At 53.4% G+C, this 25,823-nt stretch overlaps 1 protein-coding gene and 1 pseudogene across 1 annotated transcript in view; both read right to left on the bottom strand.

The window, feature by feature from the left end:
• The window catches only part of LOC128901771 (neuronal acetylcholine receptor subunit alpha-10-like), a 48,302-nt gene extending 32,716 nt beyond the window's left edge, over window positions 1–15,586 (bottom strand). The window contains exon 1 of the mRNA XM_054183934.1: window positions 15,278–15,586. Coding sequence (XP_054039909.1) covers window positions 15,278–15,586 — 309 coding nt within the window. The remainder of the gene's footprint in view (window positions 1–15,277) is intronic.
• A 3,359-nt stretch (window positions 15,587–18,945) lies between these two features.
• Window positions 18,946–24,084, bottom strand: LOC128904033 (F-box only protein 39-like; annotated as a pseudogene).
• Window positions 24,085–25,823: the final 1,739 nt, after the last annotated feature.

Raw genomic sequence — 25,823 nt, 5'->3', positions numbered from 1 at the left:
GCAAGGGTCTGCGGGGCCGGGGCCGAGCACTGGTCCCCAACCCCGTGTCCCCTCCCCACGTCACCCCCAGGAAGAGGGGGCTCACTGCCCCTGGTCACCCCCGTGGTGGCACATCCCAGCTGCCAGGTGGGTGGCACACCAGGCTGATGCCAGCACCTCCTGCCGCCGCCTTCTCACCCAGTCGAGGTGACCGTCTCCCCACATCCCCCACACCAGGACCCCCCTGCTCCCCGTTGGCAACACCCCCAGCCCCAGCCTCAGCCCCCCCAGCTCCGGGAGCAGCCGGGGGGTGGGGGAGGGCGAGCAGCACCCACTCGTTGTAGAGGATGATGATGTGCGGCCGCCAGACGTAGCTGCTGGGGATGCGGATGCTGTCGATGCCGCCGTAAGCGTCCTTGTCCCAGGCGAGGTGGGCGTCCAGCCAGGCCTGAGGGACCCACAGGTAGGAGGTGAGGACCTGGTTCACCTTGTCCTGCCGAGGGCAGAGGGTGGGGGACGGGGACGGGGACGGGGACAGACCTCGCTGCCCCCCTGTGGAATAAATACTACATTGGCTAAAAACACAAAAGTACAGCATTGTTCACACAGGAAGGAAAAGTAGAAAATCAAGAGGCTTCTGAGGGAGAAAACAGCCGCAGCTGGCATGAAGAATACAACACCTGTGGTTCCCTGATAAGCTACATGAGGTACGGGACGGGATGCAATTATTCCGCGGCTTTACCTTAGGATGTATAGCGGATACGGGAATGGGATGATACCAGGAAACAGATAAGCTGCCAATTAGCTGCCCGCTCCATACTCGGAGCCAACATTTTGCCAAATTTTGATGAAATGCTGTCCTTTGTGCGAACTTTGCTCATTAGAATGTCATTATAATACCAAAACACATCTCCACCCCGAAGGCTACCCGCCTGCAAGGTGCAACCGCTCCTTCTTGAGCCTGCGCCCTGAGCTTCTCGTAAACTAGACCTTTAATTGTGAAGCGAGAAAAATTTACACCACTCATGATAAAAGTATGTATGACTAAAGTCACTCAAACTCCACCTCGAAGATAACAAATAGTAGAAAAATAGCCCGAGAGAGGGGGGATACCCAGGGAAGACACCATCGCAAAGAATTCCATCACTGGCTTCTGGGAGCAGGCGACGGGCTGAGCCTCTCTTCCCCCCCATAGGGACGCCTTTGGGTAAGACCTAGATTATACCGAGGGCTTCCTCGGGAAACTTAGAAATTTCTCTAGAGACTCTCTTTTCTGCATGTATAGCCAGGCTGTATCGTTAGAACTTTGTCCCGCGTTTTGTAGATGTAACAATACTTTCATTTGCACGTGCTTTGCAGACAGTGTATTTATCACCGGCTGCCCTAAGAACCTATCTATCTGTTGCTTAAATAAACTGCACTTTTTTTTTTAAGTAGCTCGTTCTTTTGGTTTCTCACCGAACGCGACCAAAGACTCGAGAGTGGCCGTGCTAGTTCATGAGCACGACTAGACGGAAGGTGCAGTCCACTAGTAGTGTATCCAAATCGTAACACTTTAATACACATTAAATGCCATTGGGCTGATAGTGCTGAATTGGGCATCCCTCAGGATTTAAACCCAGCCGCACCTGGCCTCCCACCTTGGTGAGGAGTGTTAGAACACAAGGGGGTTCCTTTTCTGCCAAAACCGCTTTGCCCCTTTCCATGCGACACCCCCGACCCGCCCCCTGGGCCCCAGCCTGGCGGCCTCTGCAAGGGTCCCGAGGGCTGGGCTGCCTTTGGGGGGTTGCGCTGGTCTGGGGGGGCTGGGCAGGGTCGAGCTGGATGCCAGCGGTCCCAGCTCATTTTGGGGAGGGCTGTGCTGCTTTGGGGGGGGTTGGAGAGAGCTGAGCAGGTTTCCAGTGATCCCAGCTCATCTGGGGGAGGACTGGCTCATGTTAAGCTGGCCGGCCACCAGCACCCCCAGGTCCTTTTCTGCGGGGCAGCTTTCCAGCCACTCTTCCCCAAGCCCCTGGCGTTGCTTGGGGTTGTTGTGACCGAAATGCAGGACCCGGCCCTTGGCCTTATTAAACCTCATCCAATTGGCCTTGGCCCATCCCTCCAGCCTGTCCAGGGCCCTCTGGAGAGCCTTCCTTCCCTCAAGCAGATCGACACTCCCTCCTAGCTTGGTGTCATCTGCAAACTCACTGAGGGTGCATTATTGTTACACATAACAATACATGATCTGATAAAGATAGTAAACGCAATAATAGACATTGTCTCTCTCTTCGGGTGGGGTGTAATGCACAAGGGGCAAGGGCCCCCCCATCTCCACAGGAGAGTCGGCATTACTGTAGCACATCCTGTTGTCATTACACAAAACTGATTCTCTGCTCCTGTCAAGGGACAAAACTGATCTGCTGACAGTCACAGGGATAGAGAAAATATTGACTTTTTTATTGGATCAGAAGTGGGGCACCCCAGGGGGTTCCCGGCCCCACACCTCCCAGCCATTAGGGGAAATTTCTGAAGCAGATGCAGCGCGGCCGGCAGCCGCCTCTGGCCATGGGCTGTCTGGCCATGGCAGTCTGGCCATGGGCTCGCCGCGCTGCTGCCTCTCCCCCCACTGCTTGAAAATGCGCAAGAGGTCAAGTAGAGCTCTTGCGTGGTCCTTGTTGGCAGGTCCAGTGGGGGCTCCTGGCACAGGGCTGGCCCTGGCTCCTCCACCCTCCCCTTGACAGCCCTGGGGGGATGGCGGGGTCCTGAGTAGTCGAGTGCTGCCAGCTCCGCCATCCCACCAGGACAGGCCTCTGGGAAGGGTAGAGGGAGCTGAAGGAAGAGGAGCCTCTGTCTGTCATGGAGTCCATGGTGACCAGCGGGGCCCATGGGGAGAGGGGCTTCCTATTCAAGGCCACCGCACTCGCCCTGCAGAGGAGGAGAAAGAGACCCCGCTGCACCCCGGAGCCCAGCGGGACCCGCGGGCAGCACCCCTCCTTGGCCGGTGGGCAGGGCTGCCCAGCGCAGGCAGGGGCAGGGCACGGGGTGAGGGTCTGGGGCAGCATCTGGGGTCTCCCCCACACTCACCGCTTCTCCTGCTTGTGCCGGGATTTCTCCACTCCTCCATCCACTGGCTGAGAAGCTGCGGAGGGAGGAGACAGAGTGAGCGGCCAGCAGCTGCCGGCACAGCCCCGGCTCAGGGCTGCCGTGGGGTGTAGGACATTTGCAGGGTGCTCGGTGCTGGGGCCACTCACCGCTCTGCTTCTCCGGCTGGGCTCCTGTCTTCCTTGTCTGACGCTTCTTCTTCTTCTTCACTTCTGGAAGGTCCCCAGAGCTGGGTGAGACGGGAGCCCCAACCAGTCCCACACCACAGCCACCCACACCACTCCACGCCACCCCTCACCACCCCACGCCGCAGCACAGTGTGGTGCAGCACAGTGTGGTCCAACAGTCACCTACCTGAAGCCGCTTGCTCTGCAGCAGAGATGAGAATATGCTGAGCCCTGTCACGATCAGGATGAGAGGGCCCAGGGGAGACAAGGCATCACAGCGCCCATGGCACGGACTCCAGTGTGGCTGCAGAGCTCCGAGTCACCACCACAGAACCGCGATGTAGCTCCCCAGTGTCCTCCTGGGTCCTTGTTTTTCCCCAATTCCCCCTCCCGGTTGGGGAGGGGTCATCGGGTGAGAGAGTAGTTGTCTAAAGGACAATAAATTGTGGTGGGTTTCTCAAACCATAACGAGCAGGAGAGGGAGAAAGGGAGAGGGAGAAAGGGAGAGGGAGAAAGGGAGAGGGAGAAAGGGAGAGGGAGAAGGGCCCCACCCCTTCAGGGCATGGTTTGGGTGGGAAGGGACCTCTAAAGCCCACCCAGTGCCACCCCCTGCCCTGGGCAGGGACACCTCCCACCAGCCCAGCTTGCTCCAAGCCCCGGCCAACCTGGCCTTGAACCCCTCCAGGGATGGGGCAGCCACAGCTTCTCTGGGCAACCTGGGCCAGGGGCTCACCGCCCTCACAGCCAAGAATTTCTGCCTCAGATCTCAGCTCAATCTCCCCTCTTGCAGTGGAAAACCCTTCCCCCTCGTCCCGTGGCTCCCCTCCCTCATCCAGAGTCCCTCCCCAGCTTTCCTGGAGACCCCTTGAGGGACTGGAACGGGCTCCAAGGTCTCCGCGGAGCCTTCTCTTCTCTTCTCCAGGCTGAACGTTTCATCGAATCACAGAATTTCAGAGTTGGAAGGGACCTCTAGAGATCATCTATCCAACTCCCCTGCTAAAGCAGCATTGCCCACAGCACACTACTCAAGACTGCAGCCAGGCACGTCTTGAAAGTCTCCAGAGAAGGAGACTCCACAACCTCCCTGGGCAGCCTCTTCCAGTGCGCTCTCACCCTCACCGTGAAGAAGTTTTTCCTCATGTTTGATCGGAACTTCCTCTGTTCCAGCTTGTGCCCGTTACCCCTCGTCCTCTTACTGGCAGCCACTGAAAAGAGTCTGCCTCCATCCTCCTTCAGCCCACCCTTCAGATACTTGTAAACATTAATAAGGTCTCCCCGCAGCCTTCTCTTCTCCAGGCTGAACAACCCCAACTCTCTGCTGCTCTGCCCTCTCCCTGACGCTCCGCAGCCTTTCTGCTCCCTCTTTGACCTCTGCCGCCAGGCCGAGCGGATCAGCCGCCTGCTCGCACCTCACGCACCCGGCATCCCTTCTACCCTCCGCTACCCGGCAGAGGTGAAGGCGCTCCCTGCAGACACAGCCCGGGGGGGCTGCAGGCGTCCAGGGGGGCTCTGTCTGCGTGGCCGCGTCTCCTCTGGAAAGTGCGCAACACGCGGGAGGCTGCGCCTTTCGGGCACAGGCCATGGCTGAGCTCCCCCGCCTCGCCCTGCCTCGGCGTCCCGCGCGAGCTCAACTCCCGCGCGAAATCCCGCGCGAGCTCAACTCTCGCGTGACCTCCCGCGCCCTGGCTGCTCGCCCCGCTCCCGCTCCCGCTCCCGCTCCCGCTCGCCGCCCTCCCCGGGGCCGCCTTTGACGGGGGTGGGGTCTGGCCGCGGCGGCTGCAGGCCCCGCCCCCGCCTCGCCCCCCGCCCTCGCGCCAGCTGCGGCCGAGCTGCGGGTGCCCGCGGGCGAGCTGCGCTTCCCCGCCGCTGCCCGGGCTTGTGCCGGCCTCAGCACAACCCGCCTGGGTGATGCTGCCTCGAAGGGAGCCGGGAGAGACCTGGGAGCCGCCCCCCCCCGGCACTGCCTGGTGGCCCCCGCAGCCCCCGCCCTCTCTCCCCAGCTGTGGCTGAGCCCGTCCCCGCCGGACGGGGGCTGAGATGGGGCTGGGGACCCCCCTGCCGCTGCCGGGACCTGGCTGTGCCTGGGGGCCCTGCTGGGACCCCCCTGTGAGAAATAAGTTCCGGTCCGAATGAAATAGGCTCAGGCAGAATCCTCTGGGAGGCACATTTTCATTCACGCTCTTGCAAGAGCGGGTGACCTAGCAAGTAGGCACACTTTCCGTTCTTGAAACACCACACCTTTTTATTTCCTAATCCCGGCCCAATTTTTCCCTCCCCTCTTTCCCGTTGGTTGGGTACTCCAGGGTTCACGGTCTGTGCGAGGCGCCTAAAATTCTTCCCGCATGTCCTGCCGCTGTTTGCTTCTCTTCATGCTACACCTAAAGAGATTATCTGACTAGTTTATTTCCTTCCTTTTTGGTAACAAAAAAATTGCTCCATGTCATTAGCCCTGGTTAAATGTATGACTACCCTTCCAGACGCTAATCCAGTAGGAATCACTTTGTCCTTTTGTCTGTGTGATAAGAGATGTTCTACAAGCCTTTGCTGGAGCCTCTTTGTCTCAGTCATTCCCTTATCGTGTCACCTCTGATGGAAACGGCTTTTCTCCTCTGCAAAAGCAACACCTGCCTTTCTTACAATTTCCCCCTTTCCTTTCTCATAATCTTATTGTCTTTTGCATTTCCAGGGCATGGTTCCATATGAGGCCTCTGGAGCCGACAGCGTGATGTTACATTCTTCTTCTTCTCGACAGTTTTTATTGTCTTCTAGATGAAGCATTTTCCCAGGGTATGGGGGAGGGTCTACTTCCATTCGTTTCGTGAGGGCAGTTTCAATTAATCGTTGAACTAATCCTCGCACACAGGGAATGATACAGCGTCCGACAGCCGCTAACATTCCCGCTACCGTTATAAGAGAAGTCAATATTGATACCACCATACCTTTCCGTTTCCCAAACCGGGAATCCAGCCAACTTGTCAGTGAGGTGTCTATTCCAGAGTTCTCAGCTAACTCATCAGCTAGACTGGTGAGCCCTTGAAGGGCTTTAGTTATAGCACCATCTGGAGCTGTATTGTTGGGGATGAAGGTGCAGCACCGGTTCCCTAACATTACACACACACCTCCCTTCTCTGCTAAGATCACGTCCGGGGCAATCCTATTTTCCCATGCCATCCGCTGGTTGCATCCAATCGTTCAGCTATTCCTTTCAAAGCATCTCTGGTATAATTAATAAACCTCTGTCGGTTATAGTACATATAATTTATCCAATCTACATTTTTGCTTATAGTTATCCACCAGAAAAAGACAGACTCGAATCCTGCTCCTGTCTGATTCCTTGCTTTGTGTTCATCTGGGACTCCTCTAGGGACTCCAATGGGATCTATATATATCCGTTCATCAAAGGATACACCCACACTTCTTTCTACTCTACTGCCTGAGCTCAGGGTTCCTGTTCCTTTTTCAAATGCTAGGGTGAATGGTATTGCCAATTGTACCATTCCACATGTACCTTTCCAGTTAGCCGGCAACACAGATCGCAAGGTCTTCCCTCCACAATACCACCAGAGATCCACCCAAGGCACTCGTATCGCTGAGTAGTTTCCTTTTACATCCTTGGTCCCATTCAGAGTTTCAGTGCACAGGGTAAATCCCCCCCCAGGTTTGGTAGCATTCACACCCTGCCGTGAGAGGCACGCTGGATGGTTACCAATTGCTGTGGAAAATGCTGGTGGCACTTTAACATCTCTAGATTCCAAGGCAGGAAACAGTAAGGAAAGTGAATGACAAGCCTCGTTTCCCCAGGCCGTCCTTTCTTGGTATAATGCTATCATACACCACATCCCTAGGGAATCTTTCGTCCACCCTAAGGGAAAAGGGACAATCTGTGCTGTGGGCCTTCCTGAGGCACAAGCAGAGCAATTGCTTTGGTTCAAACTATTAACAGTATATTTTACCCATTCTACCCAAGCATTCGTCTCACCGTACCCTGTCTCAATCTCAAATGTTTGTCTAAGATCTGTAATCTCAGCAACCGTTACCAAAGCTGGATCATTCAGTGGTTCCCACTGTTGTATTACTGGGAGTTTTAGTAGTCATAGCTGTCCCTTCTGCTTAACTGCTATTTTCCAGTAGGTCTATTCTAAATCTTCCCCTTGGCTCTCTTCCAGACACATCTGCTCCTATTCCATACCTCAGGTTAGCTGTATCGTCCCTCTGGGTTATAGTTATCAACCGAGGAGTCCATTCAAAAAGGCCACGCTCTGGGGAAGGTGATCCTTTGTAAAAATGTATTTTCTTTTTGAGAGGGTAATAATAAGAAGACTTGAACCACTTGTCATCAATGGCCCACCCTCCAATTTGGGTGGTCCACCACGCTTCACTCCATCGATCACAAGGTGCAGCCTCCTGATATCCCTCTGCGACCCTCCAAATTTCTGGGAACAGGTAACTGTTTTCACCACTCAACCGTCTTTGGGCCTCTAGCTTCCCACACTTCAGTACTTGACAGGCATCAAAGCGTACAGTCTGTGGGGTATCTCCTTTAGTGATATTTATGATAAGCCTAACCGGGTAATCTGGGTGTGCACTTCGTAGGTGATCTAGGTGTACACTCCAGCTTCCTAGTGGGAAGCTCAACACCGCCCCTATGACCAGTATCATCGCAAAACGCTTCTTAAAATTCATGGCATGCACAGATTTATGTCTCCCAACTGGATCATCCCGCCCCAACCCACGGCTTATTGTCTCTTTAGGGTTACTCGCAGTGGGCTGTCAGTAGAATGTACAGTCCACCGTTCTACCGGATCTGTTGGCGGGGGTTCAACTGCTCCTTTTTGCTGAGTGTAGTGAGCCCATCCTTTTTCTGCTGTCCTTACTGCGGTTTCAGTAGTGAGGAGGACTTGGAATGGTCCTTCCCACTCCGGTTGTAGCTTACTCTCCGTCCAGGATTTGACTAGTACCCAGTCCCCTGGTTTATACGGATGGACGACAAATTCCAACGGCGGAGTTTGAGCAAGAAATCCTTTATTTCTGAGGAGAGAGAAAGAAGACGACAACCCCAGTATACGGTTCTTAAGAAACATATCTTTAGTTTCAAAAGTGGGCAAGTCTTCTCTGTTACCCATATAAGGTAGTCCAAAAAGCGTCTCATAGGGCGAGAGACCTGTATCTTTTCTAGAAGCCTGGATCCTCAACAATGCTATGGGTAAACATTTAGTCCGTGGTAATTTCGACAATTGTCTCTTACTGAATTGTCTCTTAATGGTCTGGTTCATCCTCAACTTTTCCTGATGACGGGGGATGCTAGGGGATATGAAATTCCCACACCATCCCTAAACTTTCCAGAATTCCTTGAAGGATTTTAGATAAAATGACTGCCGCGATCTGAGTTTCTATTCTCCACTAACCCGTACCTGGGAATAATCTGTTCGAGTATTATCTTAATTACCCCTGCTGCAGTAGCTGACGCCAAGGGGTAGGCTTCCACCCATCCAGTAAGACGGTCCACTAGGACTAAAAGATCTTTTCGCCTGCCTGTTGGTGGTAGTTCACTGAAGTCTACCTGTATACTTTGGAATGGTCTCAAGCCGGGCTCTCCTCCTCCCGAAGATTGCTTTCTCAAGGCTTTCTTGTTTACTTTCTTACAAATAGCACATCCCTCACAAATTTGTTTGGCTACTGTGTATATGCCAAAGCACCTGTACTTCCACAAAACTATTCGCACGTTGCATGCGTTCCCCAATGGCTTCCCTGTTGTAACACTGTCACTGTTTCTCTCATTGTTTGTTGACCATTTCCCTTCCGTCAGGCAGAATCCATTTACCACCTTTCTCCACTGCCCCTGCTTCTGTCATTGCTTCTCCTGCCCCAAGGCTGCCTCTTTTGCCACCTTGTCCGCTAATCTGTTTCCCCTTGCGGTAATGAATTGTCTCTCTGGTGACCTTTAACATGTAAAGCTGCTATTTCACTTGGTATTAATATATTAGCTAACACCTGCTGTGTAAGTTCTTTGTGTAAAAGTTCTTTCCCTTTGCTGTTTATTAGTCCTCGTTCTTCCCAAATTTTACCAAAGGTATGCACTACCCCAAAGGCATAGCGAGACTCTGTGTATATTGTTCCTTCTCCTTTCTCCAGTTAATTTAAGTGCCTGGTTTAAGGTATACATCTCACATATTTGAGCGGACCGTGCACTAGGTAATTTTTCAGATGCTTTTACTTGTTGGTGTCGCGTAAAAAGGGCTGTAGTTTCCATATTTGTCTGTCAGAGTCCCGGACTTTCACTGATTTACTATCAGAGTCCCACCACAGGACTTTCACTGAATCAGATTCACAAATAATCGAAATTAGTTGTTTTATTGAGAGCGACAGAACAGACTTGAGATTGCCGTTGATAAATTCACTAACTACAATAGCGCTAATTACTTCAGGTTAACATTGCTAGCAAAAATAATGATAGTACAGCAACCCGGGGTAACATTCACCAGAGGGTGAAAGGCGCAGCGCTTACCCAGAAAGGCGTCCCTGCCTGGGGCGGAGGGAGAGAACACAGCCCGTCGACTGGTCCGTCACGTATCAAGTTTCTTCTCTCCCAATTTAACAGTCATTTTCTCCATCCTTTTATCCCCAGACTTACAAGGTTTCCCTCCCCTAGGTGACGTGTAGTATGATTGGGGTGGAGAGACGAGTGCTGTAGTCATATATGTTTAGCATGATCTCTAAAAGCTTCATTAGCATATACAGGGGCGTCAACTTTAATATGCATTTCACAGGTAAGGAGGCAAAGGTCAATTACCAGACATGGCAGCCTCTCAAGGAAACAAAGAGCTACACGAGGTCTCTTGATTTTACTGTCTCTGCTGATGAAAAGCAGGGCTGTCCTGGCTCCCCAAGACTACCCCGTCATTTATGTAGCCTGTGATAGCCAGACAAGCCTTCACTCCCCTGGGTTGCACAAGAGATAGCAAAGCCAGTCTTAATTGCTCTTTGAGCACAGAGACTTCACCTCATTATCCACATTCCACAGTCGACTCACTCCATGCACCACCGCATAGCCATTACACCTCTCTCCTTCTATCCCTCTTGAAGGACCGTCTACGAACAAATGAAGACCCCCAGATAGGGGTTCTTCCCTTAAGTCAGATCGTGTCCTAGTCTGGTACTCAATTACATCTATGCATTCGTGTGTAAGTTCTTCATCCTTTGCCTCTATTTTTTTCACAAAAAGCTCACTGGGTTAAGGCAAGGGCGGGTAGTTAAAATCAAATCATCCTTTTCAATTAAAATTCCTTCATACTTCAGTATTCTTGAATTGGTTAGCCGTTTTCCCGTGGTTTGGGCTAAAATGATTTTTACTTGGTGAGGGGTGCTAACTTCTATCATTCCCCTGGCCACCCTCAGGAGACCAGATCTGAGAGTTTAGATGAACAGGCCACTGGCTGCCGCTTATCCCCCCCCACTCTTGAGTTCCTAACGCAGCCCCTTTGTCTACAGTTACAAATAGTTGAAAAGATTTCTTCAAAGAAGATAAGGCTAAAACTGGAGCTCTGATTAGGCTCTGTTTTCAATCTTACACTAAATCCTCCTCTTCTTCTGTCCAAACCAATACATTCGGATCTTCAGCTAACAGTTTGGAATATAGTCCTTTAGTCTTTTGAGCATACTCCTCTATCCACAGTCTACAGTACCCAGTCAGCCCCCAAAATTTTCTCAGTTCCCTCTTGGTCTTTGGCAGAGGTAAGTCTACTATTCCTTTGATCCTCTCAGGATTTATAGGATTTATTTTTTCGACTCCCTTCACTGACTACATGTCCCAAGTACTTCACTTCTGTTTCCACCTATTGCAATTTTTTTTATTTTTTTTTTTTGAGACCCTCAAACCTTACTGTCCCAAAAAGTTCAGTAACTCATTCGTGGCTTCTTTTACCCTGCCTTCTTCCTCCCCAGATACCAATAATCATCCACATACTGAAGCAGGGCTACTCCCGATGGAGGGCTGGATTGTTCAAGCACTTGTTCTAACACTTGCCAAGCAAATTAGGGGATTCTGTAAATCCCACAATGATAACACCCTACCGGTGAACCTCGAGCTGCTGGTAGGAGCGGTCGGGGCAGTCCTCGTCCCCTGTTATTCACCCCTCTCCCTCGCCCCCAAGTAACAGCCTAAGGGGTCCCACTTTGGGGATTCAATTTCTTTGTCGATTGAAACATCACCGACGGTCTGGGCTGCGAACATATAAAATGGATTTGGGCGTTCCTGAATCTATTCATCTTGACCCAGCAAAAAGCATATTCACCTTCTTCAACTTCCTTATTAGTCCTTATTATTCACATACATGTTTAAAGTCTGACAGACCCAGTCTTCATCAGATCCAAATTTGGACCAAAATACACTAGGAGGTCTTATGGGTTCTTTGGTCCAAACAAATTCAAATGCAAATGCAAACGTGTCCCACCTGGGACACCTCTGGGATCCTCTAAGACAGACACAGGACCCCTAGGACACCCCTGAGACCCTTCCCAGGATGTCCACGGCCCCCCCGTCCGCCCCCGGCTCCTCCGGGATGCGGTCCGAACAAAACAAATCATTTTCTTTTTATCTTTATCCCTTGTACAAGAAGAATCATTCCGAAACCTCAGCATTCTCCCCTAAAGGACTGTCTGGGGCAATGTTCCCGGGGTCTTTCTTAGTATCCCCTTCTTCATCCCTAGGCCTAGAATCCTTATTTCCCATTCTGAACAGAGACTTTTCTTACACCCCTTCCTTTCGCTTCGTCCTTCTCCGGCTGCGCCCCTCGCGGGACTACAGAACCGCGGACCCCGACTCCACACTCGCTTCGTACCGCAGTACGTCTCAGTCACTCACACACAAGTCTCTTAGAATGTCCCGACCACCAAGGCAATACTTTAACGGTCCGATTTTTCTTACCTTGGTCCGTGCACGGAGTTGCCTGGTCGTACTCTCTGTGCCGACTGCACCTATCCCTTTTCCCCCTGTGGTTCACAGAGTCTGCTGTACAACTGGGTCTCGAGATCTTAGTCGATTCCTCCCGGAATCCCTGCGACGATCCACGAGACCGTTGAAAACAACGGGACGCGTCTTCCCGTCCTTCGGCAACACGGACTCCCAAGAAGATGACTTCTGCTCCCGGACGAGCCCCCAAATTGTGAGAAATAAGTTCCGGTCCGAATGAAATAGGCTCAGGCAGAATCCTCTGGGAGGCACATTTTCATTCACGCTCTTGCAAGAGCGGGTGACCTAGCAAGTAGGCACACTTTCCGTTCTTGAAACACCACACCTTTTTATTTCCTAATCCCGGCCCAATTTTTCCCTCCCCTCTTTCCCGTTGGTTGGGTACTCCAGGGTTCACGGTCTGTGCGAGGCGCCTAAAATTCTTCCCGCATGTCCTGCCGCTGTTTGCTTCTCTTCATGCTACACCTAAAGAGATTATCTGACTAGTTTATTTCCTTCCTTTTTGGTAACAAAAAAATTGCTTAAAGTCATTAGCCCTGGTTAAATGTATGACTACCCTTCCAGACGCTAATCCAGTAGGAATCACTTTGTCCTTTTGTCTGTGTGATAAGAGATGTTCTACAAGCCTTTGCTGGAGCCTCTTTGTCTCAGTCATTCCCTTATCGTGTCACCTCTGATGGAAACGGCTTTTCTCCTCTGCAAAAGCAACACCTGCCTTTCTTACACCCCTGAGCGGAGTTGGCGCAGGGCTGGGGTCTCGGTGGGACCCCCGTCCCCGCTGCCCTGCGCTTTCCATGCTGCCTGGCCCCTTTGCCTTCCTCCTCGGCCGCTGGGGCTGCCCTGGCCGGGCTCCCTCCTCGCCCCGGGGCTCCCCGCGGGGACAGCGGCTCCTTCCCCTCGCCATGTCCCCCCAGCCGGGTCCCTGCACTCAGCCGGGGGCGGTGCTGCTGGCCCCCCGCGCTCCCCTCGCTACGGCCATCCCTGCTGCCAGCGTCTGTGCGCCATCCCAGCCAGCCCGAGGGCACTCCGTGTCCCCCGCACCCTGTTCCGGCTGCCCCAGCGCCTCCGGCTCTCATCCCCAGGTTCCCCCATCACCCACGGGTGTCCCCCCGGGTTTGGCCACCGTCCCCCTCCCCACCAGCTGATCAGTCCCCTCCACCGGTGACAAGATGGCATGAGCCCCGAGGCCTCCGACAGCCAGTCTGTGGGGTGTGGGGCAGGGATGGGGACGAGGGGCCCAGCCCCCCCCGGCACAGGCTGTCGGGCAGGGTGAGCGCGGACCAGCCGCCATCGCTGTCGCAGGAGAAGAGCCAGAGGTCACTCAGCCAGAGCTGATGGAGTCGTTATTTTATTGAGGACGGATCAGTAAATGCAGGGGGGTGAGATATTCCGTAAGCCCGGATGGATCGGCAGGAAATGCTCCGCTATTTACCGCACGCGGGGTTTGGGTGGGATACAAAGGTCATGACGTCGGTTTCCCATATGTATCTTAAATGTCACAGGTATGCAAAGGTACGGTGTCTCTCAGCCTCGAGGGGTCCCCTTGAGAGGGGTCCCTGCTCCAGGGGACAGTCCCCACCTGGGCAGGGGGAGCTCCACAGACCCCAATGGCTGCGGGTGTTTAGAGCATCGAGGGGTTGAGTCGTAGTCGGGTTTTCTGCTGCGTTCAGGCTGTTTCAGCCACTTACCAGCCCGATCTCCAGCCGAAACAGGGCTGGTTTTTGGTTTTGGTGCTGAGCTCTCGCTGACGGCCTCATGCAAGAGCATTAACTTGGGTTTGGCTGAGCATCTGCCTGCACCCAAGTGCGGTTCGCTCACACAGCAGGGCTGCACCCCTCACCGTCCCCTACCCGCGCAACAACCTGCACCCGCCCCTGAACGTGGCGGCTTCCCCTTGTGCGGCTCCAACGGCAGCTTCCCCTTCAAATTCCCCCACTCCAACCTGGCGAGAGCCCTGCAGCTGCTGCGGGACCCTGCCAGCCACCCGCGGCACCCAAGTGCTGCCCCACACCCGCCATGGGTGCTATGATGGACCCCAGCACTGACCTGCCCTGCCCTGGGTGGGCAGCAGCCCCAGAGCTCCACGAGCCCCGCACTCTGTCACCAAAGGCGTCGAGGGCCAGACCCCTCCGTCCCTCCTGGGCACCATCCTGGCCCCAGCCAGCACCCGGAGGGGACGGGGTGGGGGCTGCCCTACTCCCCTGGGACCCTCAGCAGGGCTGCCGGACACTGGAGTGGCGTCTCGGGGGGCTGCAGCAGACCCGGCCCCTGGCCAGGCAGGGTGGCAGGCACCGGTGGGGACACAGGAGGAGCGGAAGGTGTCTCTGTATATATATATATATGTGGTCCGGAGGAGGTCCCGGAGATGCTGGGAGGGCTGGAGGCCCTCTGCTGTGAGGACAGGCTGAGAGAGTTGGGCAGGTTCAGCCTGGAGAAAGAAAGCTCCGTGGAGACCTTGGAGCCCCTTCCACTCCCTCAAGGGGCTCCAGCAAAGCTGGGGAGGGACTCTGGATGAGGGAGGGGAGCCATGGGATGAGGGGGAAGGGGTTTCCACTGCAAGAGGGGAGATTGAGCTGAGGTCTGAGGCAGAAATTCTTGGCTGTGAGGGCGGTGAGCCCCTGGCCCAGGTTGCCCAGAGAAGCTGTGGCTGCCCCATCCCTGGAGGGGTTCAAGGCCAGGTTGGCCAGGGCTTGGAGCAAGCTGGGCTGGTGGGAGGTGTCCCTGCCCAGGGCAGGGGGGTGGAATGAGATGATCTTTAAGGTCCCTTCCCAGCCAAACCATTCTGTGATTCTATGATTCTACATCTATATTTCTCTACGTCACAACCCAGACAACTGCTCGGGGGGCCGTGACCCCTCAACCCTGCAGCTGGGGCAGCCCCGGCCGAGTCAGGTTCCCGCTCTCAGGCTCCTCTTCCCTGGCGCTGGTGGAGCTTCCACCCTGCAGGTCCACGAAGGGCCAAGGGGTGCTCAGGATGAGCCACCCCCATGGGGCACCCGTGGCCACCACTGTCCCTGGGGGCAGTGAGTCCACAGGGCCATCATGCAGCATTGCCCAGGACCAGCACACTCATGAGGACGACCATGAGGAAGAAGACGCACATGAAGAAGCAGTCCATCACCTTGGACACCTTCTTCCTCTCACCGGTCCAGCACTGGGAGGCTCGGTGGTGCCAGAAGCAGCCAGCGACGTAGCCCACGTTCCTCAGCAGGTCATTGTGGTGGCACAAGCAGCAGTGCCGGGGACAGCCCCCTGCCTTGGCACCCACCTCCCCCTCCGTGCGGCTCTCCCCTGGACCCCCAGTGTCCTCCCTGCCCGCCTGCCTGCCCGGCACCCGCCGGGGGCTCTTGCAGCTCTCGTCCACCTCGTAGACGCTGCAGAGCCCGGCCATGTGGGCCACAGTTAGCAAAGGGCACCTGGCTAGTTCACACCAGGGGTTCTAATAATTGACTGGTCCTGCCCAATCAGAACTTCCACGTACCGTAGAAGGGGATAAAGTCCCCGTAGTGCACATGAAGAGTATGTCAGGGAAGACAGTCTGGGTTAGTCCGGCCTCGGGCAAAAGCAAACCCATCTCTGGGATTGCTTTCACTTAAGGAAGAGAGAACTAGAGCAGGGCAGGTTTAGATTAGGCATTAGGAAGAAGTTCTTTACAACGAGGGTGGTGAGACAATGGCACAGTTTGCCTGGAGAGGTGGTGGAGGCCCCATCCCTGGAGACATTCAAGGAGGGACTTCATGAGGCTCTGAGCAACCTGATCTAGTTGAAGATGTCCCTGCTTACTGCAGGGGGGTGGGACTAGATGGCATTTAAAGGTCCCTTCCAACCCAACACCTTCTATGATTCTCTAAGGCCCTGGGGGCACTTGGACGGTGATGCAGAAGGATGGGGAGCTCTGATATGCACCTCATAGAATCATAGAATCTTCATGGTTGGAAGGGACCTTTGAGATCATCGAGTCCAACCATACACACACAAAAAAACCCCCTACAATCTCTGCCACTAGAGCATGCCCTGAAGTGCCAAATCTAGGCGTTTCTTAAACACCTCTAGGGATGGTGACTCAACCACCTCCCTGGGCAGGTCATTCCAGTGCCTGACCACTCTTTCAGTGAAGTAATTCTTCCTACTATCTAATCTAAACCTTCCCTGCCGCAGCTTCAGACCATTTCCTCTGGTCCTGTCATTATTCACCTGGGAGAAGAGGCCAACACCCACCTCTCTCCAACCTCCTTTCAGGGACTTGTGGAGGGCAATGAGGTCTCCCCTCAGCCTCCTCTTCTCCAAGCTAAACATGCCCAGCTCCCTCAGCCTCTCCTCATAGGACTTGGTCTCCAGACCCCTCACCAGCCTGGTAGCTCTCCTCTGGACACGCTCCAGCACTTCAAGGTCCCTCTTGTACAGAGGGGCCCAGAACTGAACACAGCACTCCAGGTGAGGCCTCACCAGTGCCGAGTACAGAGGCACGATCACTTCCCTACTCCTGCTGGCCACGCTATTCCTCATACAAGCCAGAATGCTGTTGGCCTTCTTGGCCACCTGGGCACACTGCTGGCTCATGGTAAGCTGGCCGGCCACCAGCACCCCCAGGTCCTTTTCTGCGGGGCAGCTTTCCAGCCACTCTTCCCCAAGCCCCTGGCGTTGCTTGGGGTTGTTGTGACCGAAATGCAGGACCCGGCCCTTGGCCTTATTAAACCTCATCCAATTGGCCTTGGCCCATCCATCCAGCCTGTCCAGGGCCCTCTGGAGAGCCTTCCTTCCCTCAAGCAGATCAACACTCCCACCTAGTTTGGTGTCATCTGCAAACCTACCGAGGGTGCACTCAGTCCCCTCATCCAGATCATTGATAAAGATTTTAAACAAAACTGGCCCCAAAACTGAGCCCTGAGGGACACCACTGGTGACCGGCCGCCAAGAGGATTTCACCCCACTAATCACAACTCTCTGGGCACGGCCATCCAGCCAGTTTTTAACCCAGCAAAGAGTACACTTGTCTATGCCACGATTCGCCAGCTTCTCCAGGAGAATGCTGTGGGGGACGGTGTCAAAGGCCTTACCAAAGTCCAGAGAGACAACGTCCACAGCCTTCCCCGCATCCAGAAGGCGGCTCACATGGTCATGGGGATCTGACTGTGGGTGAGACAAGCCAATGAATCAATTTGTGTGATGTTAATTGCTAAATAGCCCTGCCACTCTATGTCATCATTATTAGAATTGCTAGATGCCATACCAATGGGACTCCAGTAAGAATCACTCAAAACAATGGCAGATGGACTTTGATGAACGTGAGTAAAGCGCAGCGGTGATGGGATCACACCTGATCTCAGCAACTGGTGCCCAGCAACTTCCTCAAGATTGACATCTTCAACCTGCGGAACCTGGGCAGGGTCCGCACCAGCTACACCAGCGGCGAGCTCTGGATACAGCATGCAGGAGTCCAGCACCACACACCATCTCCCCTGCCCTGAGAGACTGCTCTGACAGAGGGAGCCCAAAGCCATGGGTTAAATGAACTCAACCTCAACGGACATTGTCGAGGGATGGCCCAGAGACTAAGGGTCGGTCTCTTCTCTCAAGGAACAGGCGACAGGACAAGAGGAAACGGCCTCAAGTTGCACCAGGGGAGGTTTAGGATGGATATTAGGAAAAACGTTTTCACCAAAAGGGTTGTCATTGGAAGAGGCTGCCCAGGGCAGTGGTGGAGTCACCATCCCGGGAGGGATTTACAAGCCGGGCAGACGTGGTGCTGAGGGACATGGGATAGCGGTGGTTTTTGTCAGTGTTGGGTTGATGGTTGGACTTGATGATCTGAAAGGTCCCTTCCAACCTCGACCATTCTATGATAGCTGTATGTCTATAGATGTGTGTATATATCAAAGACAGGGAAAAGCGGTGGTAATTCATTGGAAAGTGTAAGATCTGGGCATGACGTTGAAGGTATAGAACAAAGGGTGGATAACGCCCGGTTCTGGCAGGAATAGGGTCAATTTTCCCAAGGAGCTGGCACGGGACACAGGTATTCCATACCATCACCATGCGAGCCATGCCCAGTCTATAGCCGGGAGCTGGCTGGAAAAGGGAGCAGGAGATCCCCGCTGGGGGGTAGGCTGGGGGCTTCCCGGCTCCGGTCGGTGAGCAGTGGTACATTAATGGTGTTCTGTACATTCCTCTAACAGCGTTATTGTTGTGGTTTTCCGCTTTCCTTCTCTGTTCTGTTAAACTGCCTTGATCTCAACCCACGAGTTTTGCCTTTTTCTTCCCATTCTACCCCTCTCCCGTGGCGGGGGGGAAGCGAGCGAGTGGCCACCTGGTTCTTTGTTGGTGGCTGAAGTTAAACCAGGACATCACCCCACGTCTCAGTTTCCCTCTTTGTAAAATGGAAACAGCGCGCTGGGCTTCATTGGTAAGGTGTTTGAAGCTCTACAATGAGAGGTGCTGAAGAAAGAGGGGGCCTTATTTTTCCTAGAGATGCCCGTAAGGGTGGAAAAGGGCTTGCTGCTTCCTTTGGTTCTGGCGAGGAAAAACAAAGCAAGGGCAAGAAGAAATGATGCTGGAGATGTAGCGGGCCCGTTCCCAAGTCCAACATTTTAACGCGTGGAGCGCAACCTTGTCCCTTGCCTCTGTCTTGCTGTAAAGGTCTCTCTCGTTCAGAGGCACTGCTGTTGAGATTCAAATCCCTTCCTAGAGCCCTCCAAAGGATGCATTCATTGCTTGCAGAGGGCACCGGGTGTTCTTCTCGCTTCCTCTGGTTTATACCATTGGGTAGACGACAGCAAAATAATTAATCTCTGAGTCAATCAGGTATTTGAACCTCCTGTAAATAGTGTGCAAGAGCTGAGCAAGGCGTTCGACACGGTCTCCCACAGCATCCTCATAGGGAAACTTAGGAGGCGTGGGTTAAATGAATGGACATAGATATGGTGGACAGATAACTGGTTAAAAGACAGAGCTCAGAGGGTCATGACTAGGGGCAAAGAGTCTAGCTGGAGGTCAGTGACGAGTGGTGTTCCCCAGGGGTCAGTACTGGGTCCAGTCCTCTTCAATATATTCATCAATGACCTGGACGAAGGGATAGAGTGCACCCTCGGCAAGTTTGCTGATGACACAAAGCTGGGGGGGCGGGTGGCTGACACACCAGAAGGCTGTGCCGCCATACAGAGAGACCCGGAGAGGTTGGAGAGTTGGGCAGAGAGGAACCTTATGAAATTCAATAAGGGCAAGCGTAGGGTGCGGCACCTGGGGAGGAATAACCCCCGGCACCAGTCCAGGTTGGGGGCTGACCTGCTGGAGAGCAACTCTGTGGAAAGAGACCTGGGAGTCCTGGTGGGCAACAGGATGACCATGAGCCAGCAATGTGCCCTTGTGGCCAAGAAGGCCAATGGCATCTTGGGGGGCATCAAGAAGAGTGTGGCCAGCAGGTGGAGGGAGGTCATCCTCCCCCTCTGCTCGGCCCTGGGGAGGCTGCGTCTGGAGTACTGGGTCCAGTTCTGGGCTCCCCAGTTCCAGAAGGACAGGGAACTGCTGGAGAGGGGACAGCAAAGGGCTACCAGGGTGATGAGGGGACTGGAACACCTCTCTGATGAAGAAAGGCTGAGGGACTTGGGTCTCTTTGGTCTGGAAAAAAGACGACTGAGGGGGGATCTTATCAACGCTTAGAAATACTGAAAGGGGGGGTGTCAGGAGGATGGGGCCGGGCTCTTTTCAGTGGTGCCCAGTGACAGGACAAGAGGTAACAGGCACAAACTTGACCATAGGAAGTTCCACCTAAACATGAGGAGGAACTTCTTTCCTGTGAGGGTGGCAGAGCCCTGGCACAGGCTGCCCAGAGAGGTGGTGGAGTCTCCGTCTCTGGAGACATTCCAAACCCACCTGGACGCGTTCCTGTGCAACCTGCTCCGGGTGACCCTGCTCTGGCAGGGGGTTGGACTGGAGGGTCTCCAGAGGTCCCTTCCAACCCCTGCCATTCTGTGATTCTGTGGGCCTCTTCACTAGGCTCTTATCAGGCTGTGTAAATCCCGACCTGTACGAATGAATGTCGGTCGTGTCTCTCACATACACGGAGCGTGCTCAGCCCATTACATTTCATGACAACAAGAAGCCTCTGTGACTAATGAGGAACCCAGAGAAGCCAAATGCCTTGGCTTGGAGTAAAATCTTGAGGTGTGACTGTTTTCACTCCAAACTGACGGAAAACACCATCTCCTGCTGAAGAATCTCTGGGGAGAGCCAGGTTCCTTTTACCCCCAGAAGCGAGGCACCCCTGGGAGCTGCACACATCGGGGAGGATCCACTGAATTCCGCATCTGGCATGCAAAGCAGCATGACAGCATGGTGTACACCAGCCACAGTCGTGGTCTGGCCCAGTTCAACACAGCATCCCTAAAGAGTGAGATGTGCTTCCATCTTTTTGCAGTTTAGTGGGATTCAACCCCCCGGCCTCGACTAAAGCGTAGACGTAAGCGCCGGGGCTGGCAGGTGACTCAGAATCCCCAGCTTGAACTAGAGGAGACAGAGGGACCCCCAGCCTAGGAAGGACTCGTGGAACTGCTGGGGCTTGTTGTTCAGCCTCTGCAGCATTCTGTACCTGGCTGAGGAGGTCGGAAAGCCCCGTTTCTGCGAGTGGTTCTCAGGCTCGTTACAATGCTAAAACGTAATCTAGGGAAGGTAGTTATGTTAGCATTTCCGTAAGCGCCCTTTCTCTGGGCCTGGGGACCTCACCTTTCTCTGGCTATTGGAGAGAGGAAGGGAATGGGAGTTTTGAAGCACAAAGTCTTACCTTTAGAGTAGCCAAACTGCATTTCCTTTCTGCCCGGTTTTGGAGCAGCCTCTCCACAGGGGTGACACTTAGAAAGGCCCACACTTCCAGAAAGAACAGCCGTTGGCATGACAAGGTGACCTGTAGCAGCTCATCGTCCAGCAGCTCATGGTCATTGTTCCACTGAAGTGTTAATTCCTTCCAAAAAGAACAAATGTTGCTAGTGCTACTCAACAGAACTGGTGAGCGCAGTAACTAGAATTCAATAAACAAATTTCCCAATACTACCAACAGAAGGGACTGTCAGCAGATCAATTTTGTCCCTTGACAGGAGCAGAGAATCAGTTTTGGGTAACGACAACAGTAGATGCTACGGTAATCCCAACTCTCCCGTGGAGATGGGGGGGGCCCTCGTGCATTACACCCCACCCAGAGAGATAGACAACTCCTGTTACCGTTAGAAGATGCTGCACCCTCAGCTCATGCCATGATCTTACTTGACATATTGGAAATTATCCCCGGTACGAGAGTAGATCCAAAGACAATTTCTAGAAAGCTTTGCAGATCCCGGCTGTTCCTTGGAAGCTCTGCAGCGCAACAGAACCTAAAGAGCGCTGTCAGCAACCATCAGGCCGTGTGCTTCCCTCAGGCGTGCAAAGACCTGATGCTCATTGACGCGGGTCAAGGCTGTCGCACACCTTTGGTGGCACATCCTGCGTGACACCACAGGGCTCTGACATGGGCACCAGTTAATTTACATCCGCTCTAGACGTTTGTGTGTTGCCAAAAGGGAGCAGAACCACGAGTGCAGGCTGACGCAGGCTACAGCTCCACAAGCAAACAGGGTACAGACTCCTCTCCTCATAAGCACATTTCCCTGCAAAAGGGTGGGGTTCAGAAACATCGGAAAGGATAAGCAAGTTACCAGTTACTAAACGTGAACATGTCTAAGTAGAAGAAGCCTAAAGCGGTTTCACAAAACTGAGGTTTTCCTGCCTGTAAAACTCTTTTTGCTCACAGCTGACATCCCAGCACCAGTATTTTGGGTGTTTCAGCTTTTTATGAGGGCAACCTGACATCAGCCTGACAGTGAAGACTGGCATAACGGGCATCGCAACTGGACAAGGACAACGACCTCAACCAGGCTAGAGTGGAACACCGCAGTGGCTCGCTTATGAAAATGACCCTCTGGCCATAACACTGAAGTGGTCAGGAATTCCTCCTGCTGAGCGCTGCTATGCAGAAGGCCTGGAGGATCACTTTGCTTAGCTTTGTGATACCGCGGTGAGATGTCACTCTGGGTTCCCGTACCTGCAGAACACACCAGGAGGCTGGGAGGAGGTTGGTGAGGGTGCGTCTCATTCTCCAGCCTGGGTCTCTGAAACTGTAGCTCCGCAGACTCTTATGCTGCTGACTGGCATCTCCGCTAGCAGGATCCTGGCTAGGTGATCGTGCTTCGTGACTCTTTCAAAGAAGAGGTTCACGCTGAGTTTTGGGGCTCTCTTGGTCAAGTTGGCCCACAACGTTCCTCTGAGCACTTGCCCATGAGGGTCGTGGATATGACATTTGATATTCAAGGTGCACAGGGAATGAGCACTCTGCTCCCGCAGGGTGTTCAGCAGCTCGTCAGAGATGCAGTTGTAATTGAAAGTCAGGATGACCAGGCTGTGGAACTTGGCCATAGTTTGGTGGAACAAGGCGCTGCTGAAGACAGAAAGGTGGAGGCTGAAGACATTCTCGACACCGATTTCAGACAGAGAGCTTTCATTTGTCAAGCAGCTGAGAGAATGCAGAAGCTCACAGCCTTCTTCCAAGGTTACTCTGGCTCCTTTTAAGTTGAGAGAATCAAGCCGTTAGCTCATTCTTTTCAGGAAGGTAGAGAAGTTCTTGAGAAACTGAGCCCTCATCACATTTTCCTGGATCAAGCGGTCTAATCCCAGGTACCCGATGCTCAGGGACATCAGGCGACTGTTACACTCGCCCAAGCATGAAAGAAGACCTCTCATAGTCACATGACATTTTGGGGTAAAGCCAGTATTGCAAGGATTCCATAAGTTGATCTCAAGTCGCTCCAGCTACTTGCCAAATTTCCTGAGGCACCTGTGGAATGTGGATAATGAGGTGAAGTCTCTGTGCTCAAAGAGCAATTAAGACTGGCTTTGCTATCTCTTGTGCAACCCAGGGGAGTGAAGGCTTGTCTGGCTATCACAGGCTACATAAATGACGGGGTAGTCTTGGGGAGCCAGGACAGCCCTGCTTTTCATCAGCAGAGACAGTAAAATCAAGAGACCTCGTGTAGCTCTTTGTTTCCTTGAGAGGCTGCCATGTCTGGTAATTGACCTTTGCCTCCTTACCTGTGAAATGCATATTAAAGTTGACGCCCCTGTATATGCTAATGAAGCTTTTAGAGATCATGCTAAACATATATGACTACAGCACTCGTCTCTCCACCCCAATCATACTACACGTCACCTAGGGGAGGGAAACCTTGTAAGTCTGGGGATAAAAGGATGGAGAAAATGACTGTTAAATTGGGAGAGAAGAAACTTGATACGTGACGGACCAGTCGACGGGCTGTGTTCTCTCCCTCCGCCCCAGGCAGGGACGCCTTTCTGGGTAAGCGCTGCGCCTTTCACCCTCTGGTGAATGTTACCCCGGGTTGTTGTACTATCATTATTTTTGCTAGCAATATTAACCTTAAGTAATTAGCGCTATTGTAGTCAGTGAATTTCTCAACGGCAATCTCGAATCTGCAACTGTCGCTCTCAATAAAGTAACTAATTTTGATTATTTGTGAATCTGATTCAGTGAAAGTCCTGTGGTGGGACTCTGATAGTAAATCAGTGAAAGTCCTGGGACTCTGACAGACAAATATCGAAACTACAGCCCTTTTAACGCGACAGGCACCACAGTGCGCTTTGCAACTCCAGTGTGTCCTCCCTTGAGGGTTGGCCGTTGAAGGTGCTGGTTCTGCTTTTCCAGAGGGATCCCGAGTGCAGGGCCCAATTCCATTTTTTACAGACCAAGGCAGCGTTAGATCTGTCCCTGTCGTCTGACCGATGGAAGACACGTCTCAGACAGACATCAGGTAGGTGAGCCCAGGGGCTCTGCTCAGCTTCGCTGTCATCTTCCATTGAGAGTTTTTCACTTCTCTTCTGGGTGTTGAGCCAAACCTAGACGAAGAAAGGTGTGGGTAGATTTCTTGCCATTCCCAACAGCATAGGCTTCCAAGCAAACGCATGAAAGTTTGCTTCTTCAGTGGCCTTGGGGGCACAGGGAGTTGGGAGGGGACAGAGCCAGGACAGCTGACCCCGACTGAGCAAAGGGACATTCTGTGCCATTTGACGTCACGCTCAGTATATAAAGCTGGGGAAAGAAGAAGGAAGGGCTGATGTTCAGAGTGATGGCATTTGTCTTCCCAAGTCACCGTCACGCTGCCGGAGCTCGGCTTTCCTGGAGACGGCTGAACCCCCGCCTGCAATGGGAAGCAGCCAACGGGTTCCTTGTTTGGCTTTGCTTGTGCGCGCGGCTTTTGCTTTGCGTATTAAACTGCCTTTCTCTCACGCCACGACTTTCCTCCCTTTGCCACTTCCCATTGTAAGAAAGGCAGGTCTTGCTTTTGCAGAGGAGAAAAGCCGTTTCCATCAGAGGTGACACGGTAAGGGAATGACTGAGACAAAGAGGCTCCAGCAAAGGCTTGTAGAACATCTCTTATCACACAGACAAAAGGACAAACTGATTCCTACTGGATTAGCGTCTGGAAGGGTAGTCATACATTTAACCAGGGCTAATGACTTTAAGCAATTTTGTTACCAAAAAGGAAAGAAATCAACCAGTCAGATAATGCCTTTAGGTGTAGCATAAAGAGAAGCAAACAGCGGCAGGACATGCGGGAAGAATTTCAGGCGCCTCGCACAGACTGTGAACCCTGGAGTACCCAACCAATGGGAAACAGGGGAGGGAAAAATTGGGCCGGGATTAGGAAATAAAAAGGTGTGGTGTTTCAAGAACGGAAAGTGTGCCTACTTGCTAGGTCACCCGCTCTTGCAAGAGCGTGAACAAAAATGTGCCTCCCAGAGGATTCTGCCTGAGCCTATTTCATTCGGACCGGAACTTATTTCTCCCACCATTCCGTGTGTCCAGAGAAGGGCAAGGGAGCTGGTGAGGGCTCTGGAGCACAGGCCATGGCGCCGGGCCCTCAGCCGCCCCACAGCCGGGCGCAGCCCCGCCGCAGGCCCCGGCCCGGCCCGGCCCGGCCCACAGCGGCGGCTGATGGCGGCGCTCGGGGGTTCCCTCACAGGACGCGGCGGTGTTCCCCCGCCTCCGATTATTAACCGCTCCTCATTTTTCAGACAGGCAGAGATGATCTGTTACCGAGAATCCCAAGGGAGATCAAGAGAGACTTCTGGGCCTTGGGATGACTAGGAAAGGGCTCAGGAGCGCAAGTCGTGTTCTCCTCTGTCGTTGCAGGCCCAGGGAAGGATGAGGAAAGCAACAGGAAGAGCCAGCAGATCAATACCTGGCTGCGAGCCTGGTGTCAGCGGCAGGACTTTGGGGTTTTTGATCACAGCATGGTTTGACAGGACAGCAGGCCTGTTGGAGACAGATGGGATACACCTGCCTCAAAAGGGGAAAAGGATCCTTGCACAGGAGTTGGCAGGGCTCATCAAAGGGGCTTTCAAGTAGATTTGAAGGGGGAAAGGGATGAATCCGGCAGCAGAGACACAAGGGTCGTTGATGGTTAGAAGCTACAGCTGCGCCTGGGAATGGTCAGGTAGGAGTGAAGCCTTCTTCCAGCAAAAAGGTGTCAGGACCAGTAGGCCAGCTGAAGTGCTTCCACACCAATGCCTGCAGCATGGGCAACAAAGAGGAG

Source organism: Rissa tridactyla, chromosome 1 (assembly GCF_028500815.1).
Source record: "Rissa tridactyla isolate bRisTri1 chromosome 1, bRisTri1.patW.cur.20221130, whole genome shotgun sequence".
Classification (NCBI taxonomy): Eukaryota; Metazoa; Chordata; class Aves; order Charadriiformes; family Laridae; genus Rissa; species Rissa tridactyla.
Note: the sequence above shows the minus strand (reverse complement) of the source record. Positions and strands in the feature narration are given on the sequence as shown.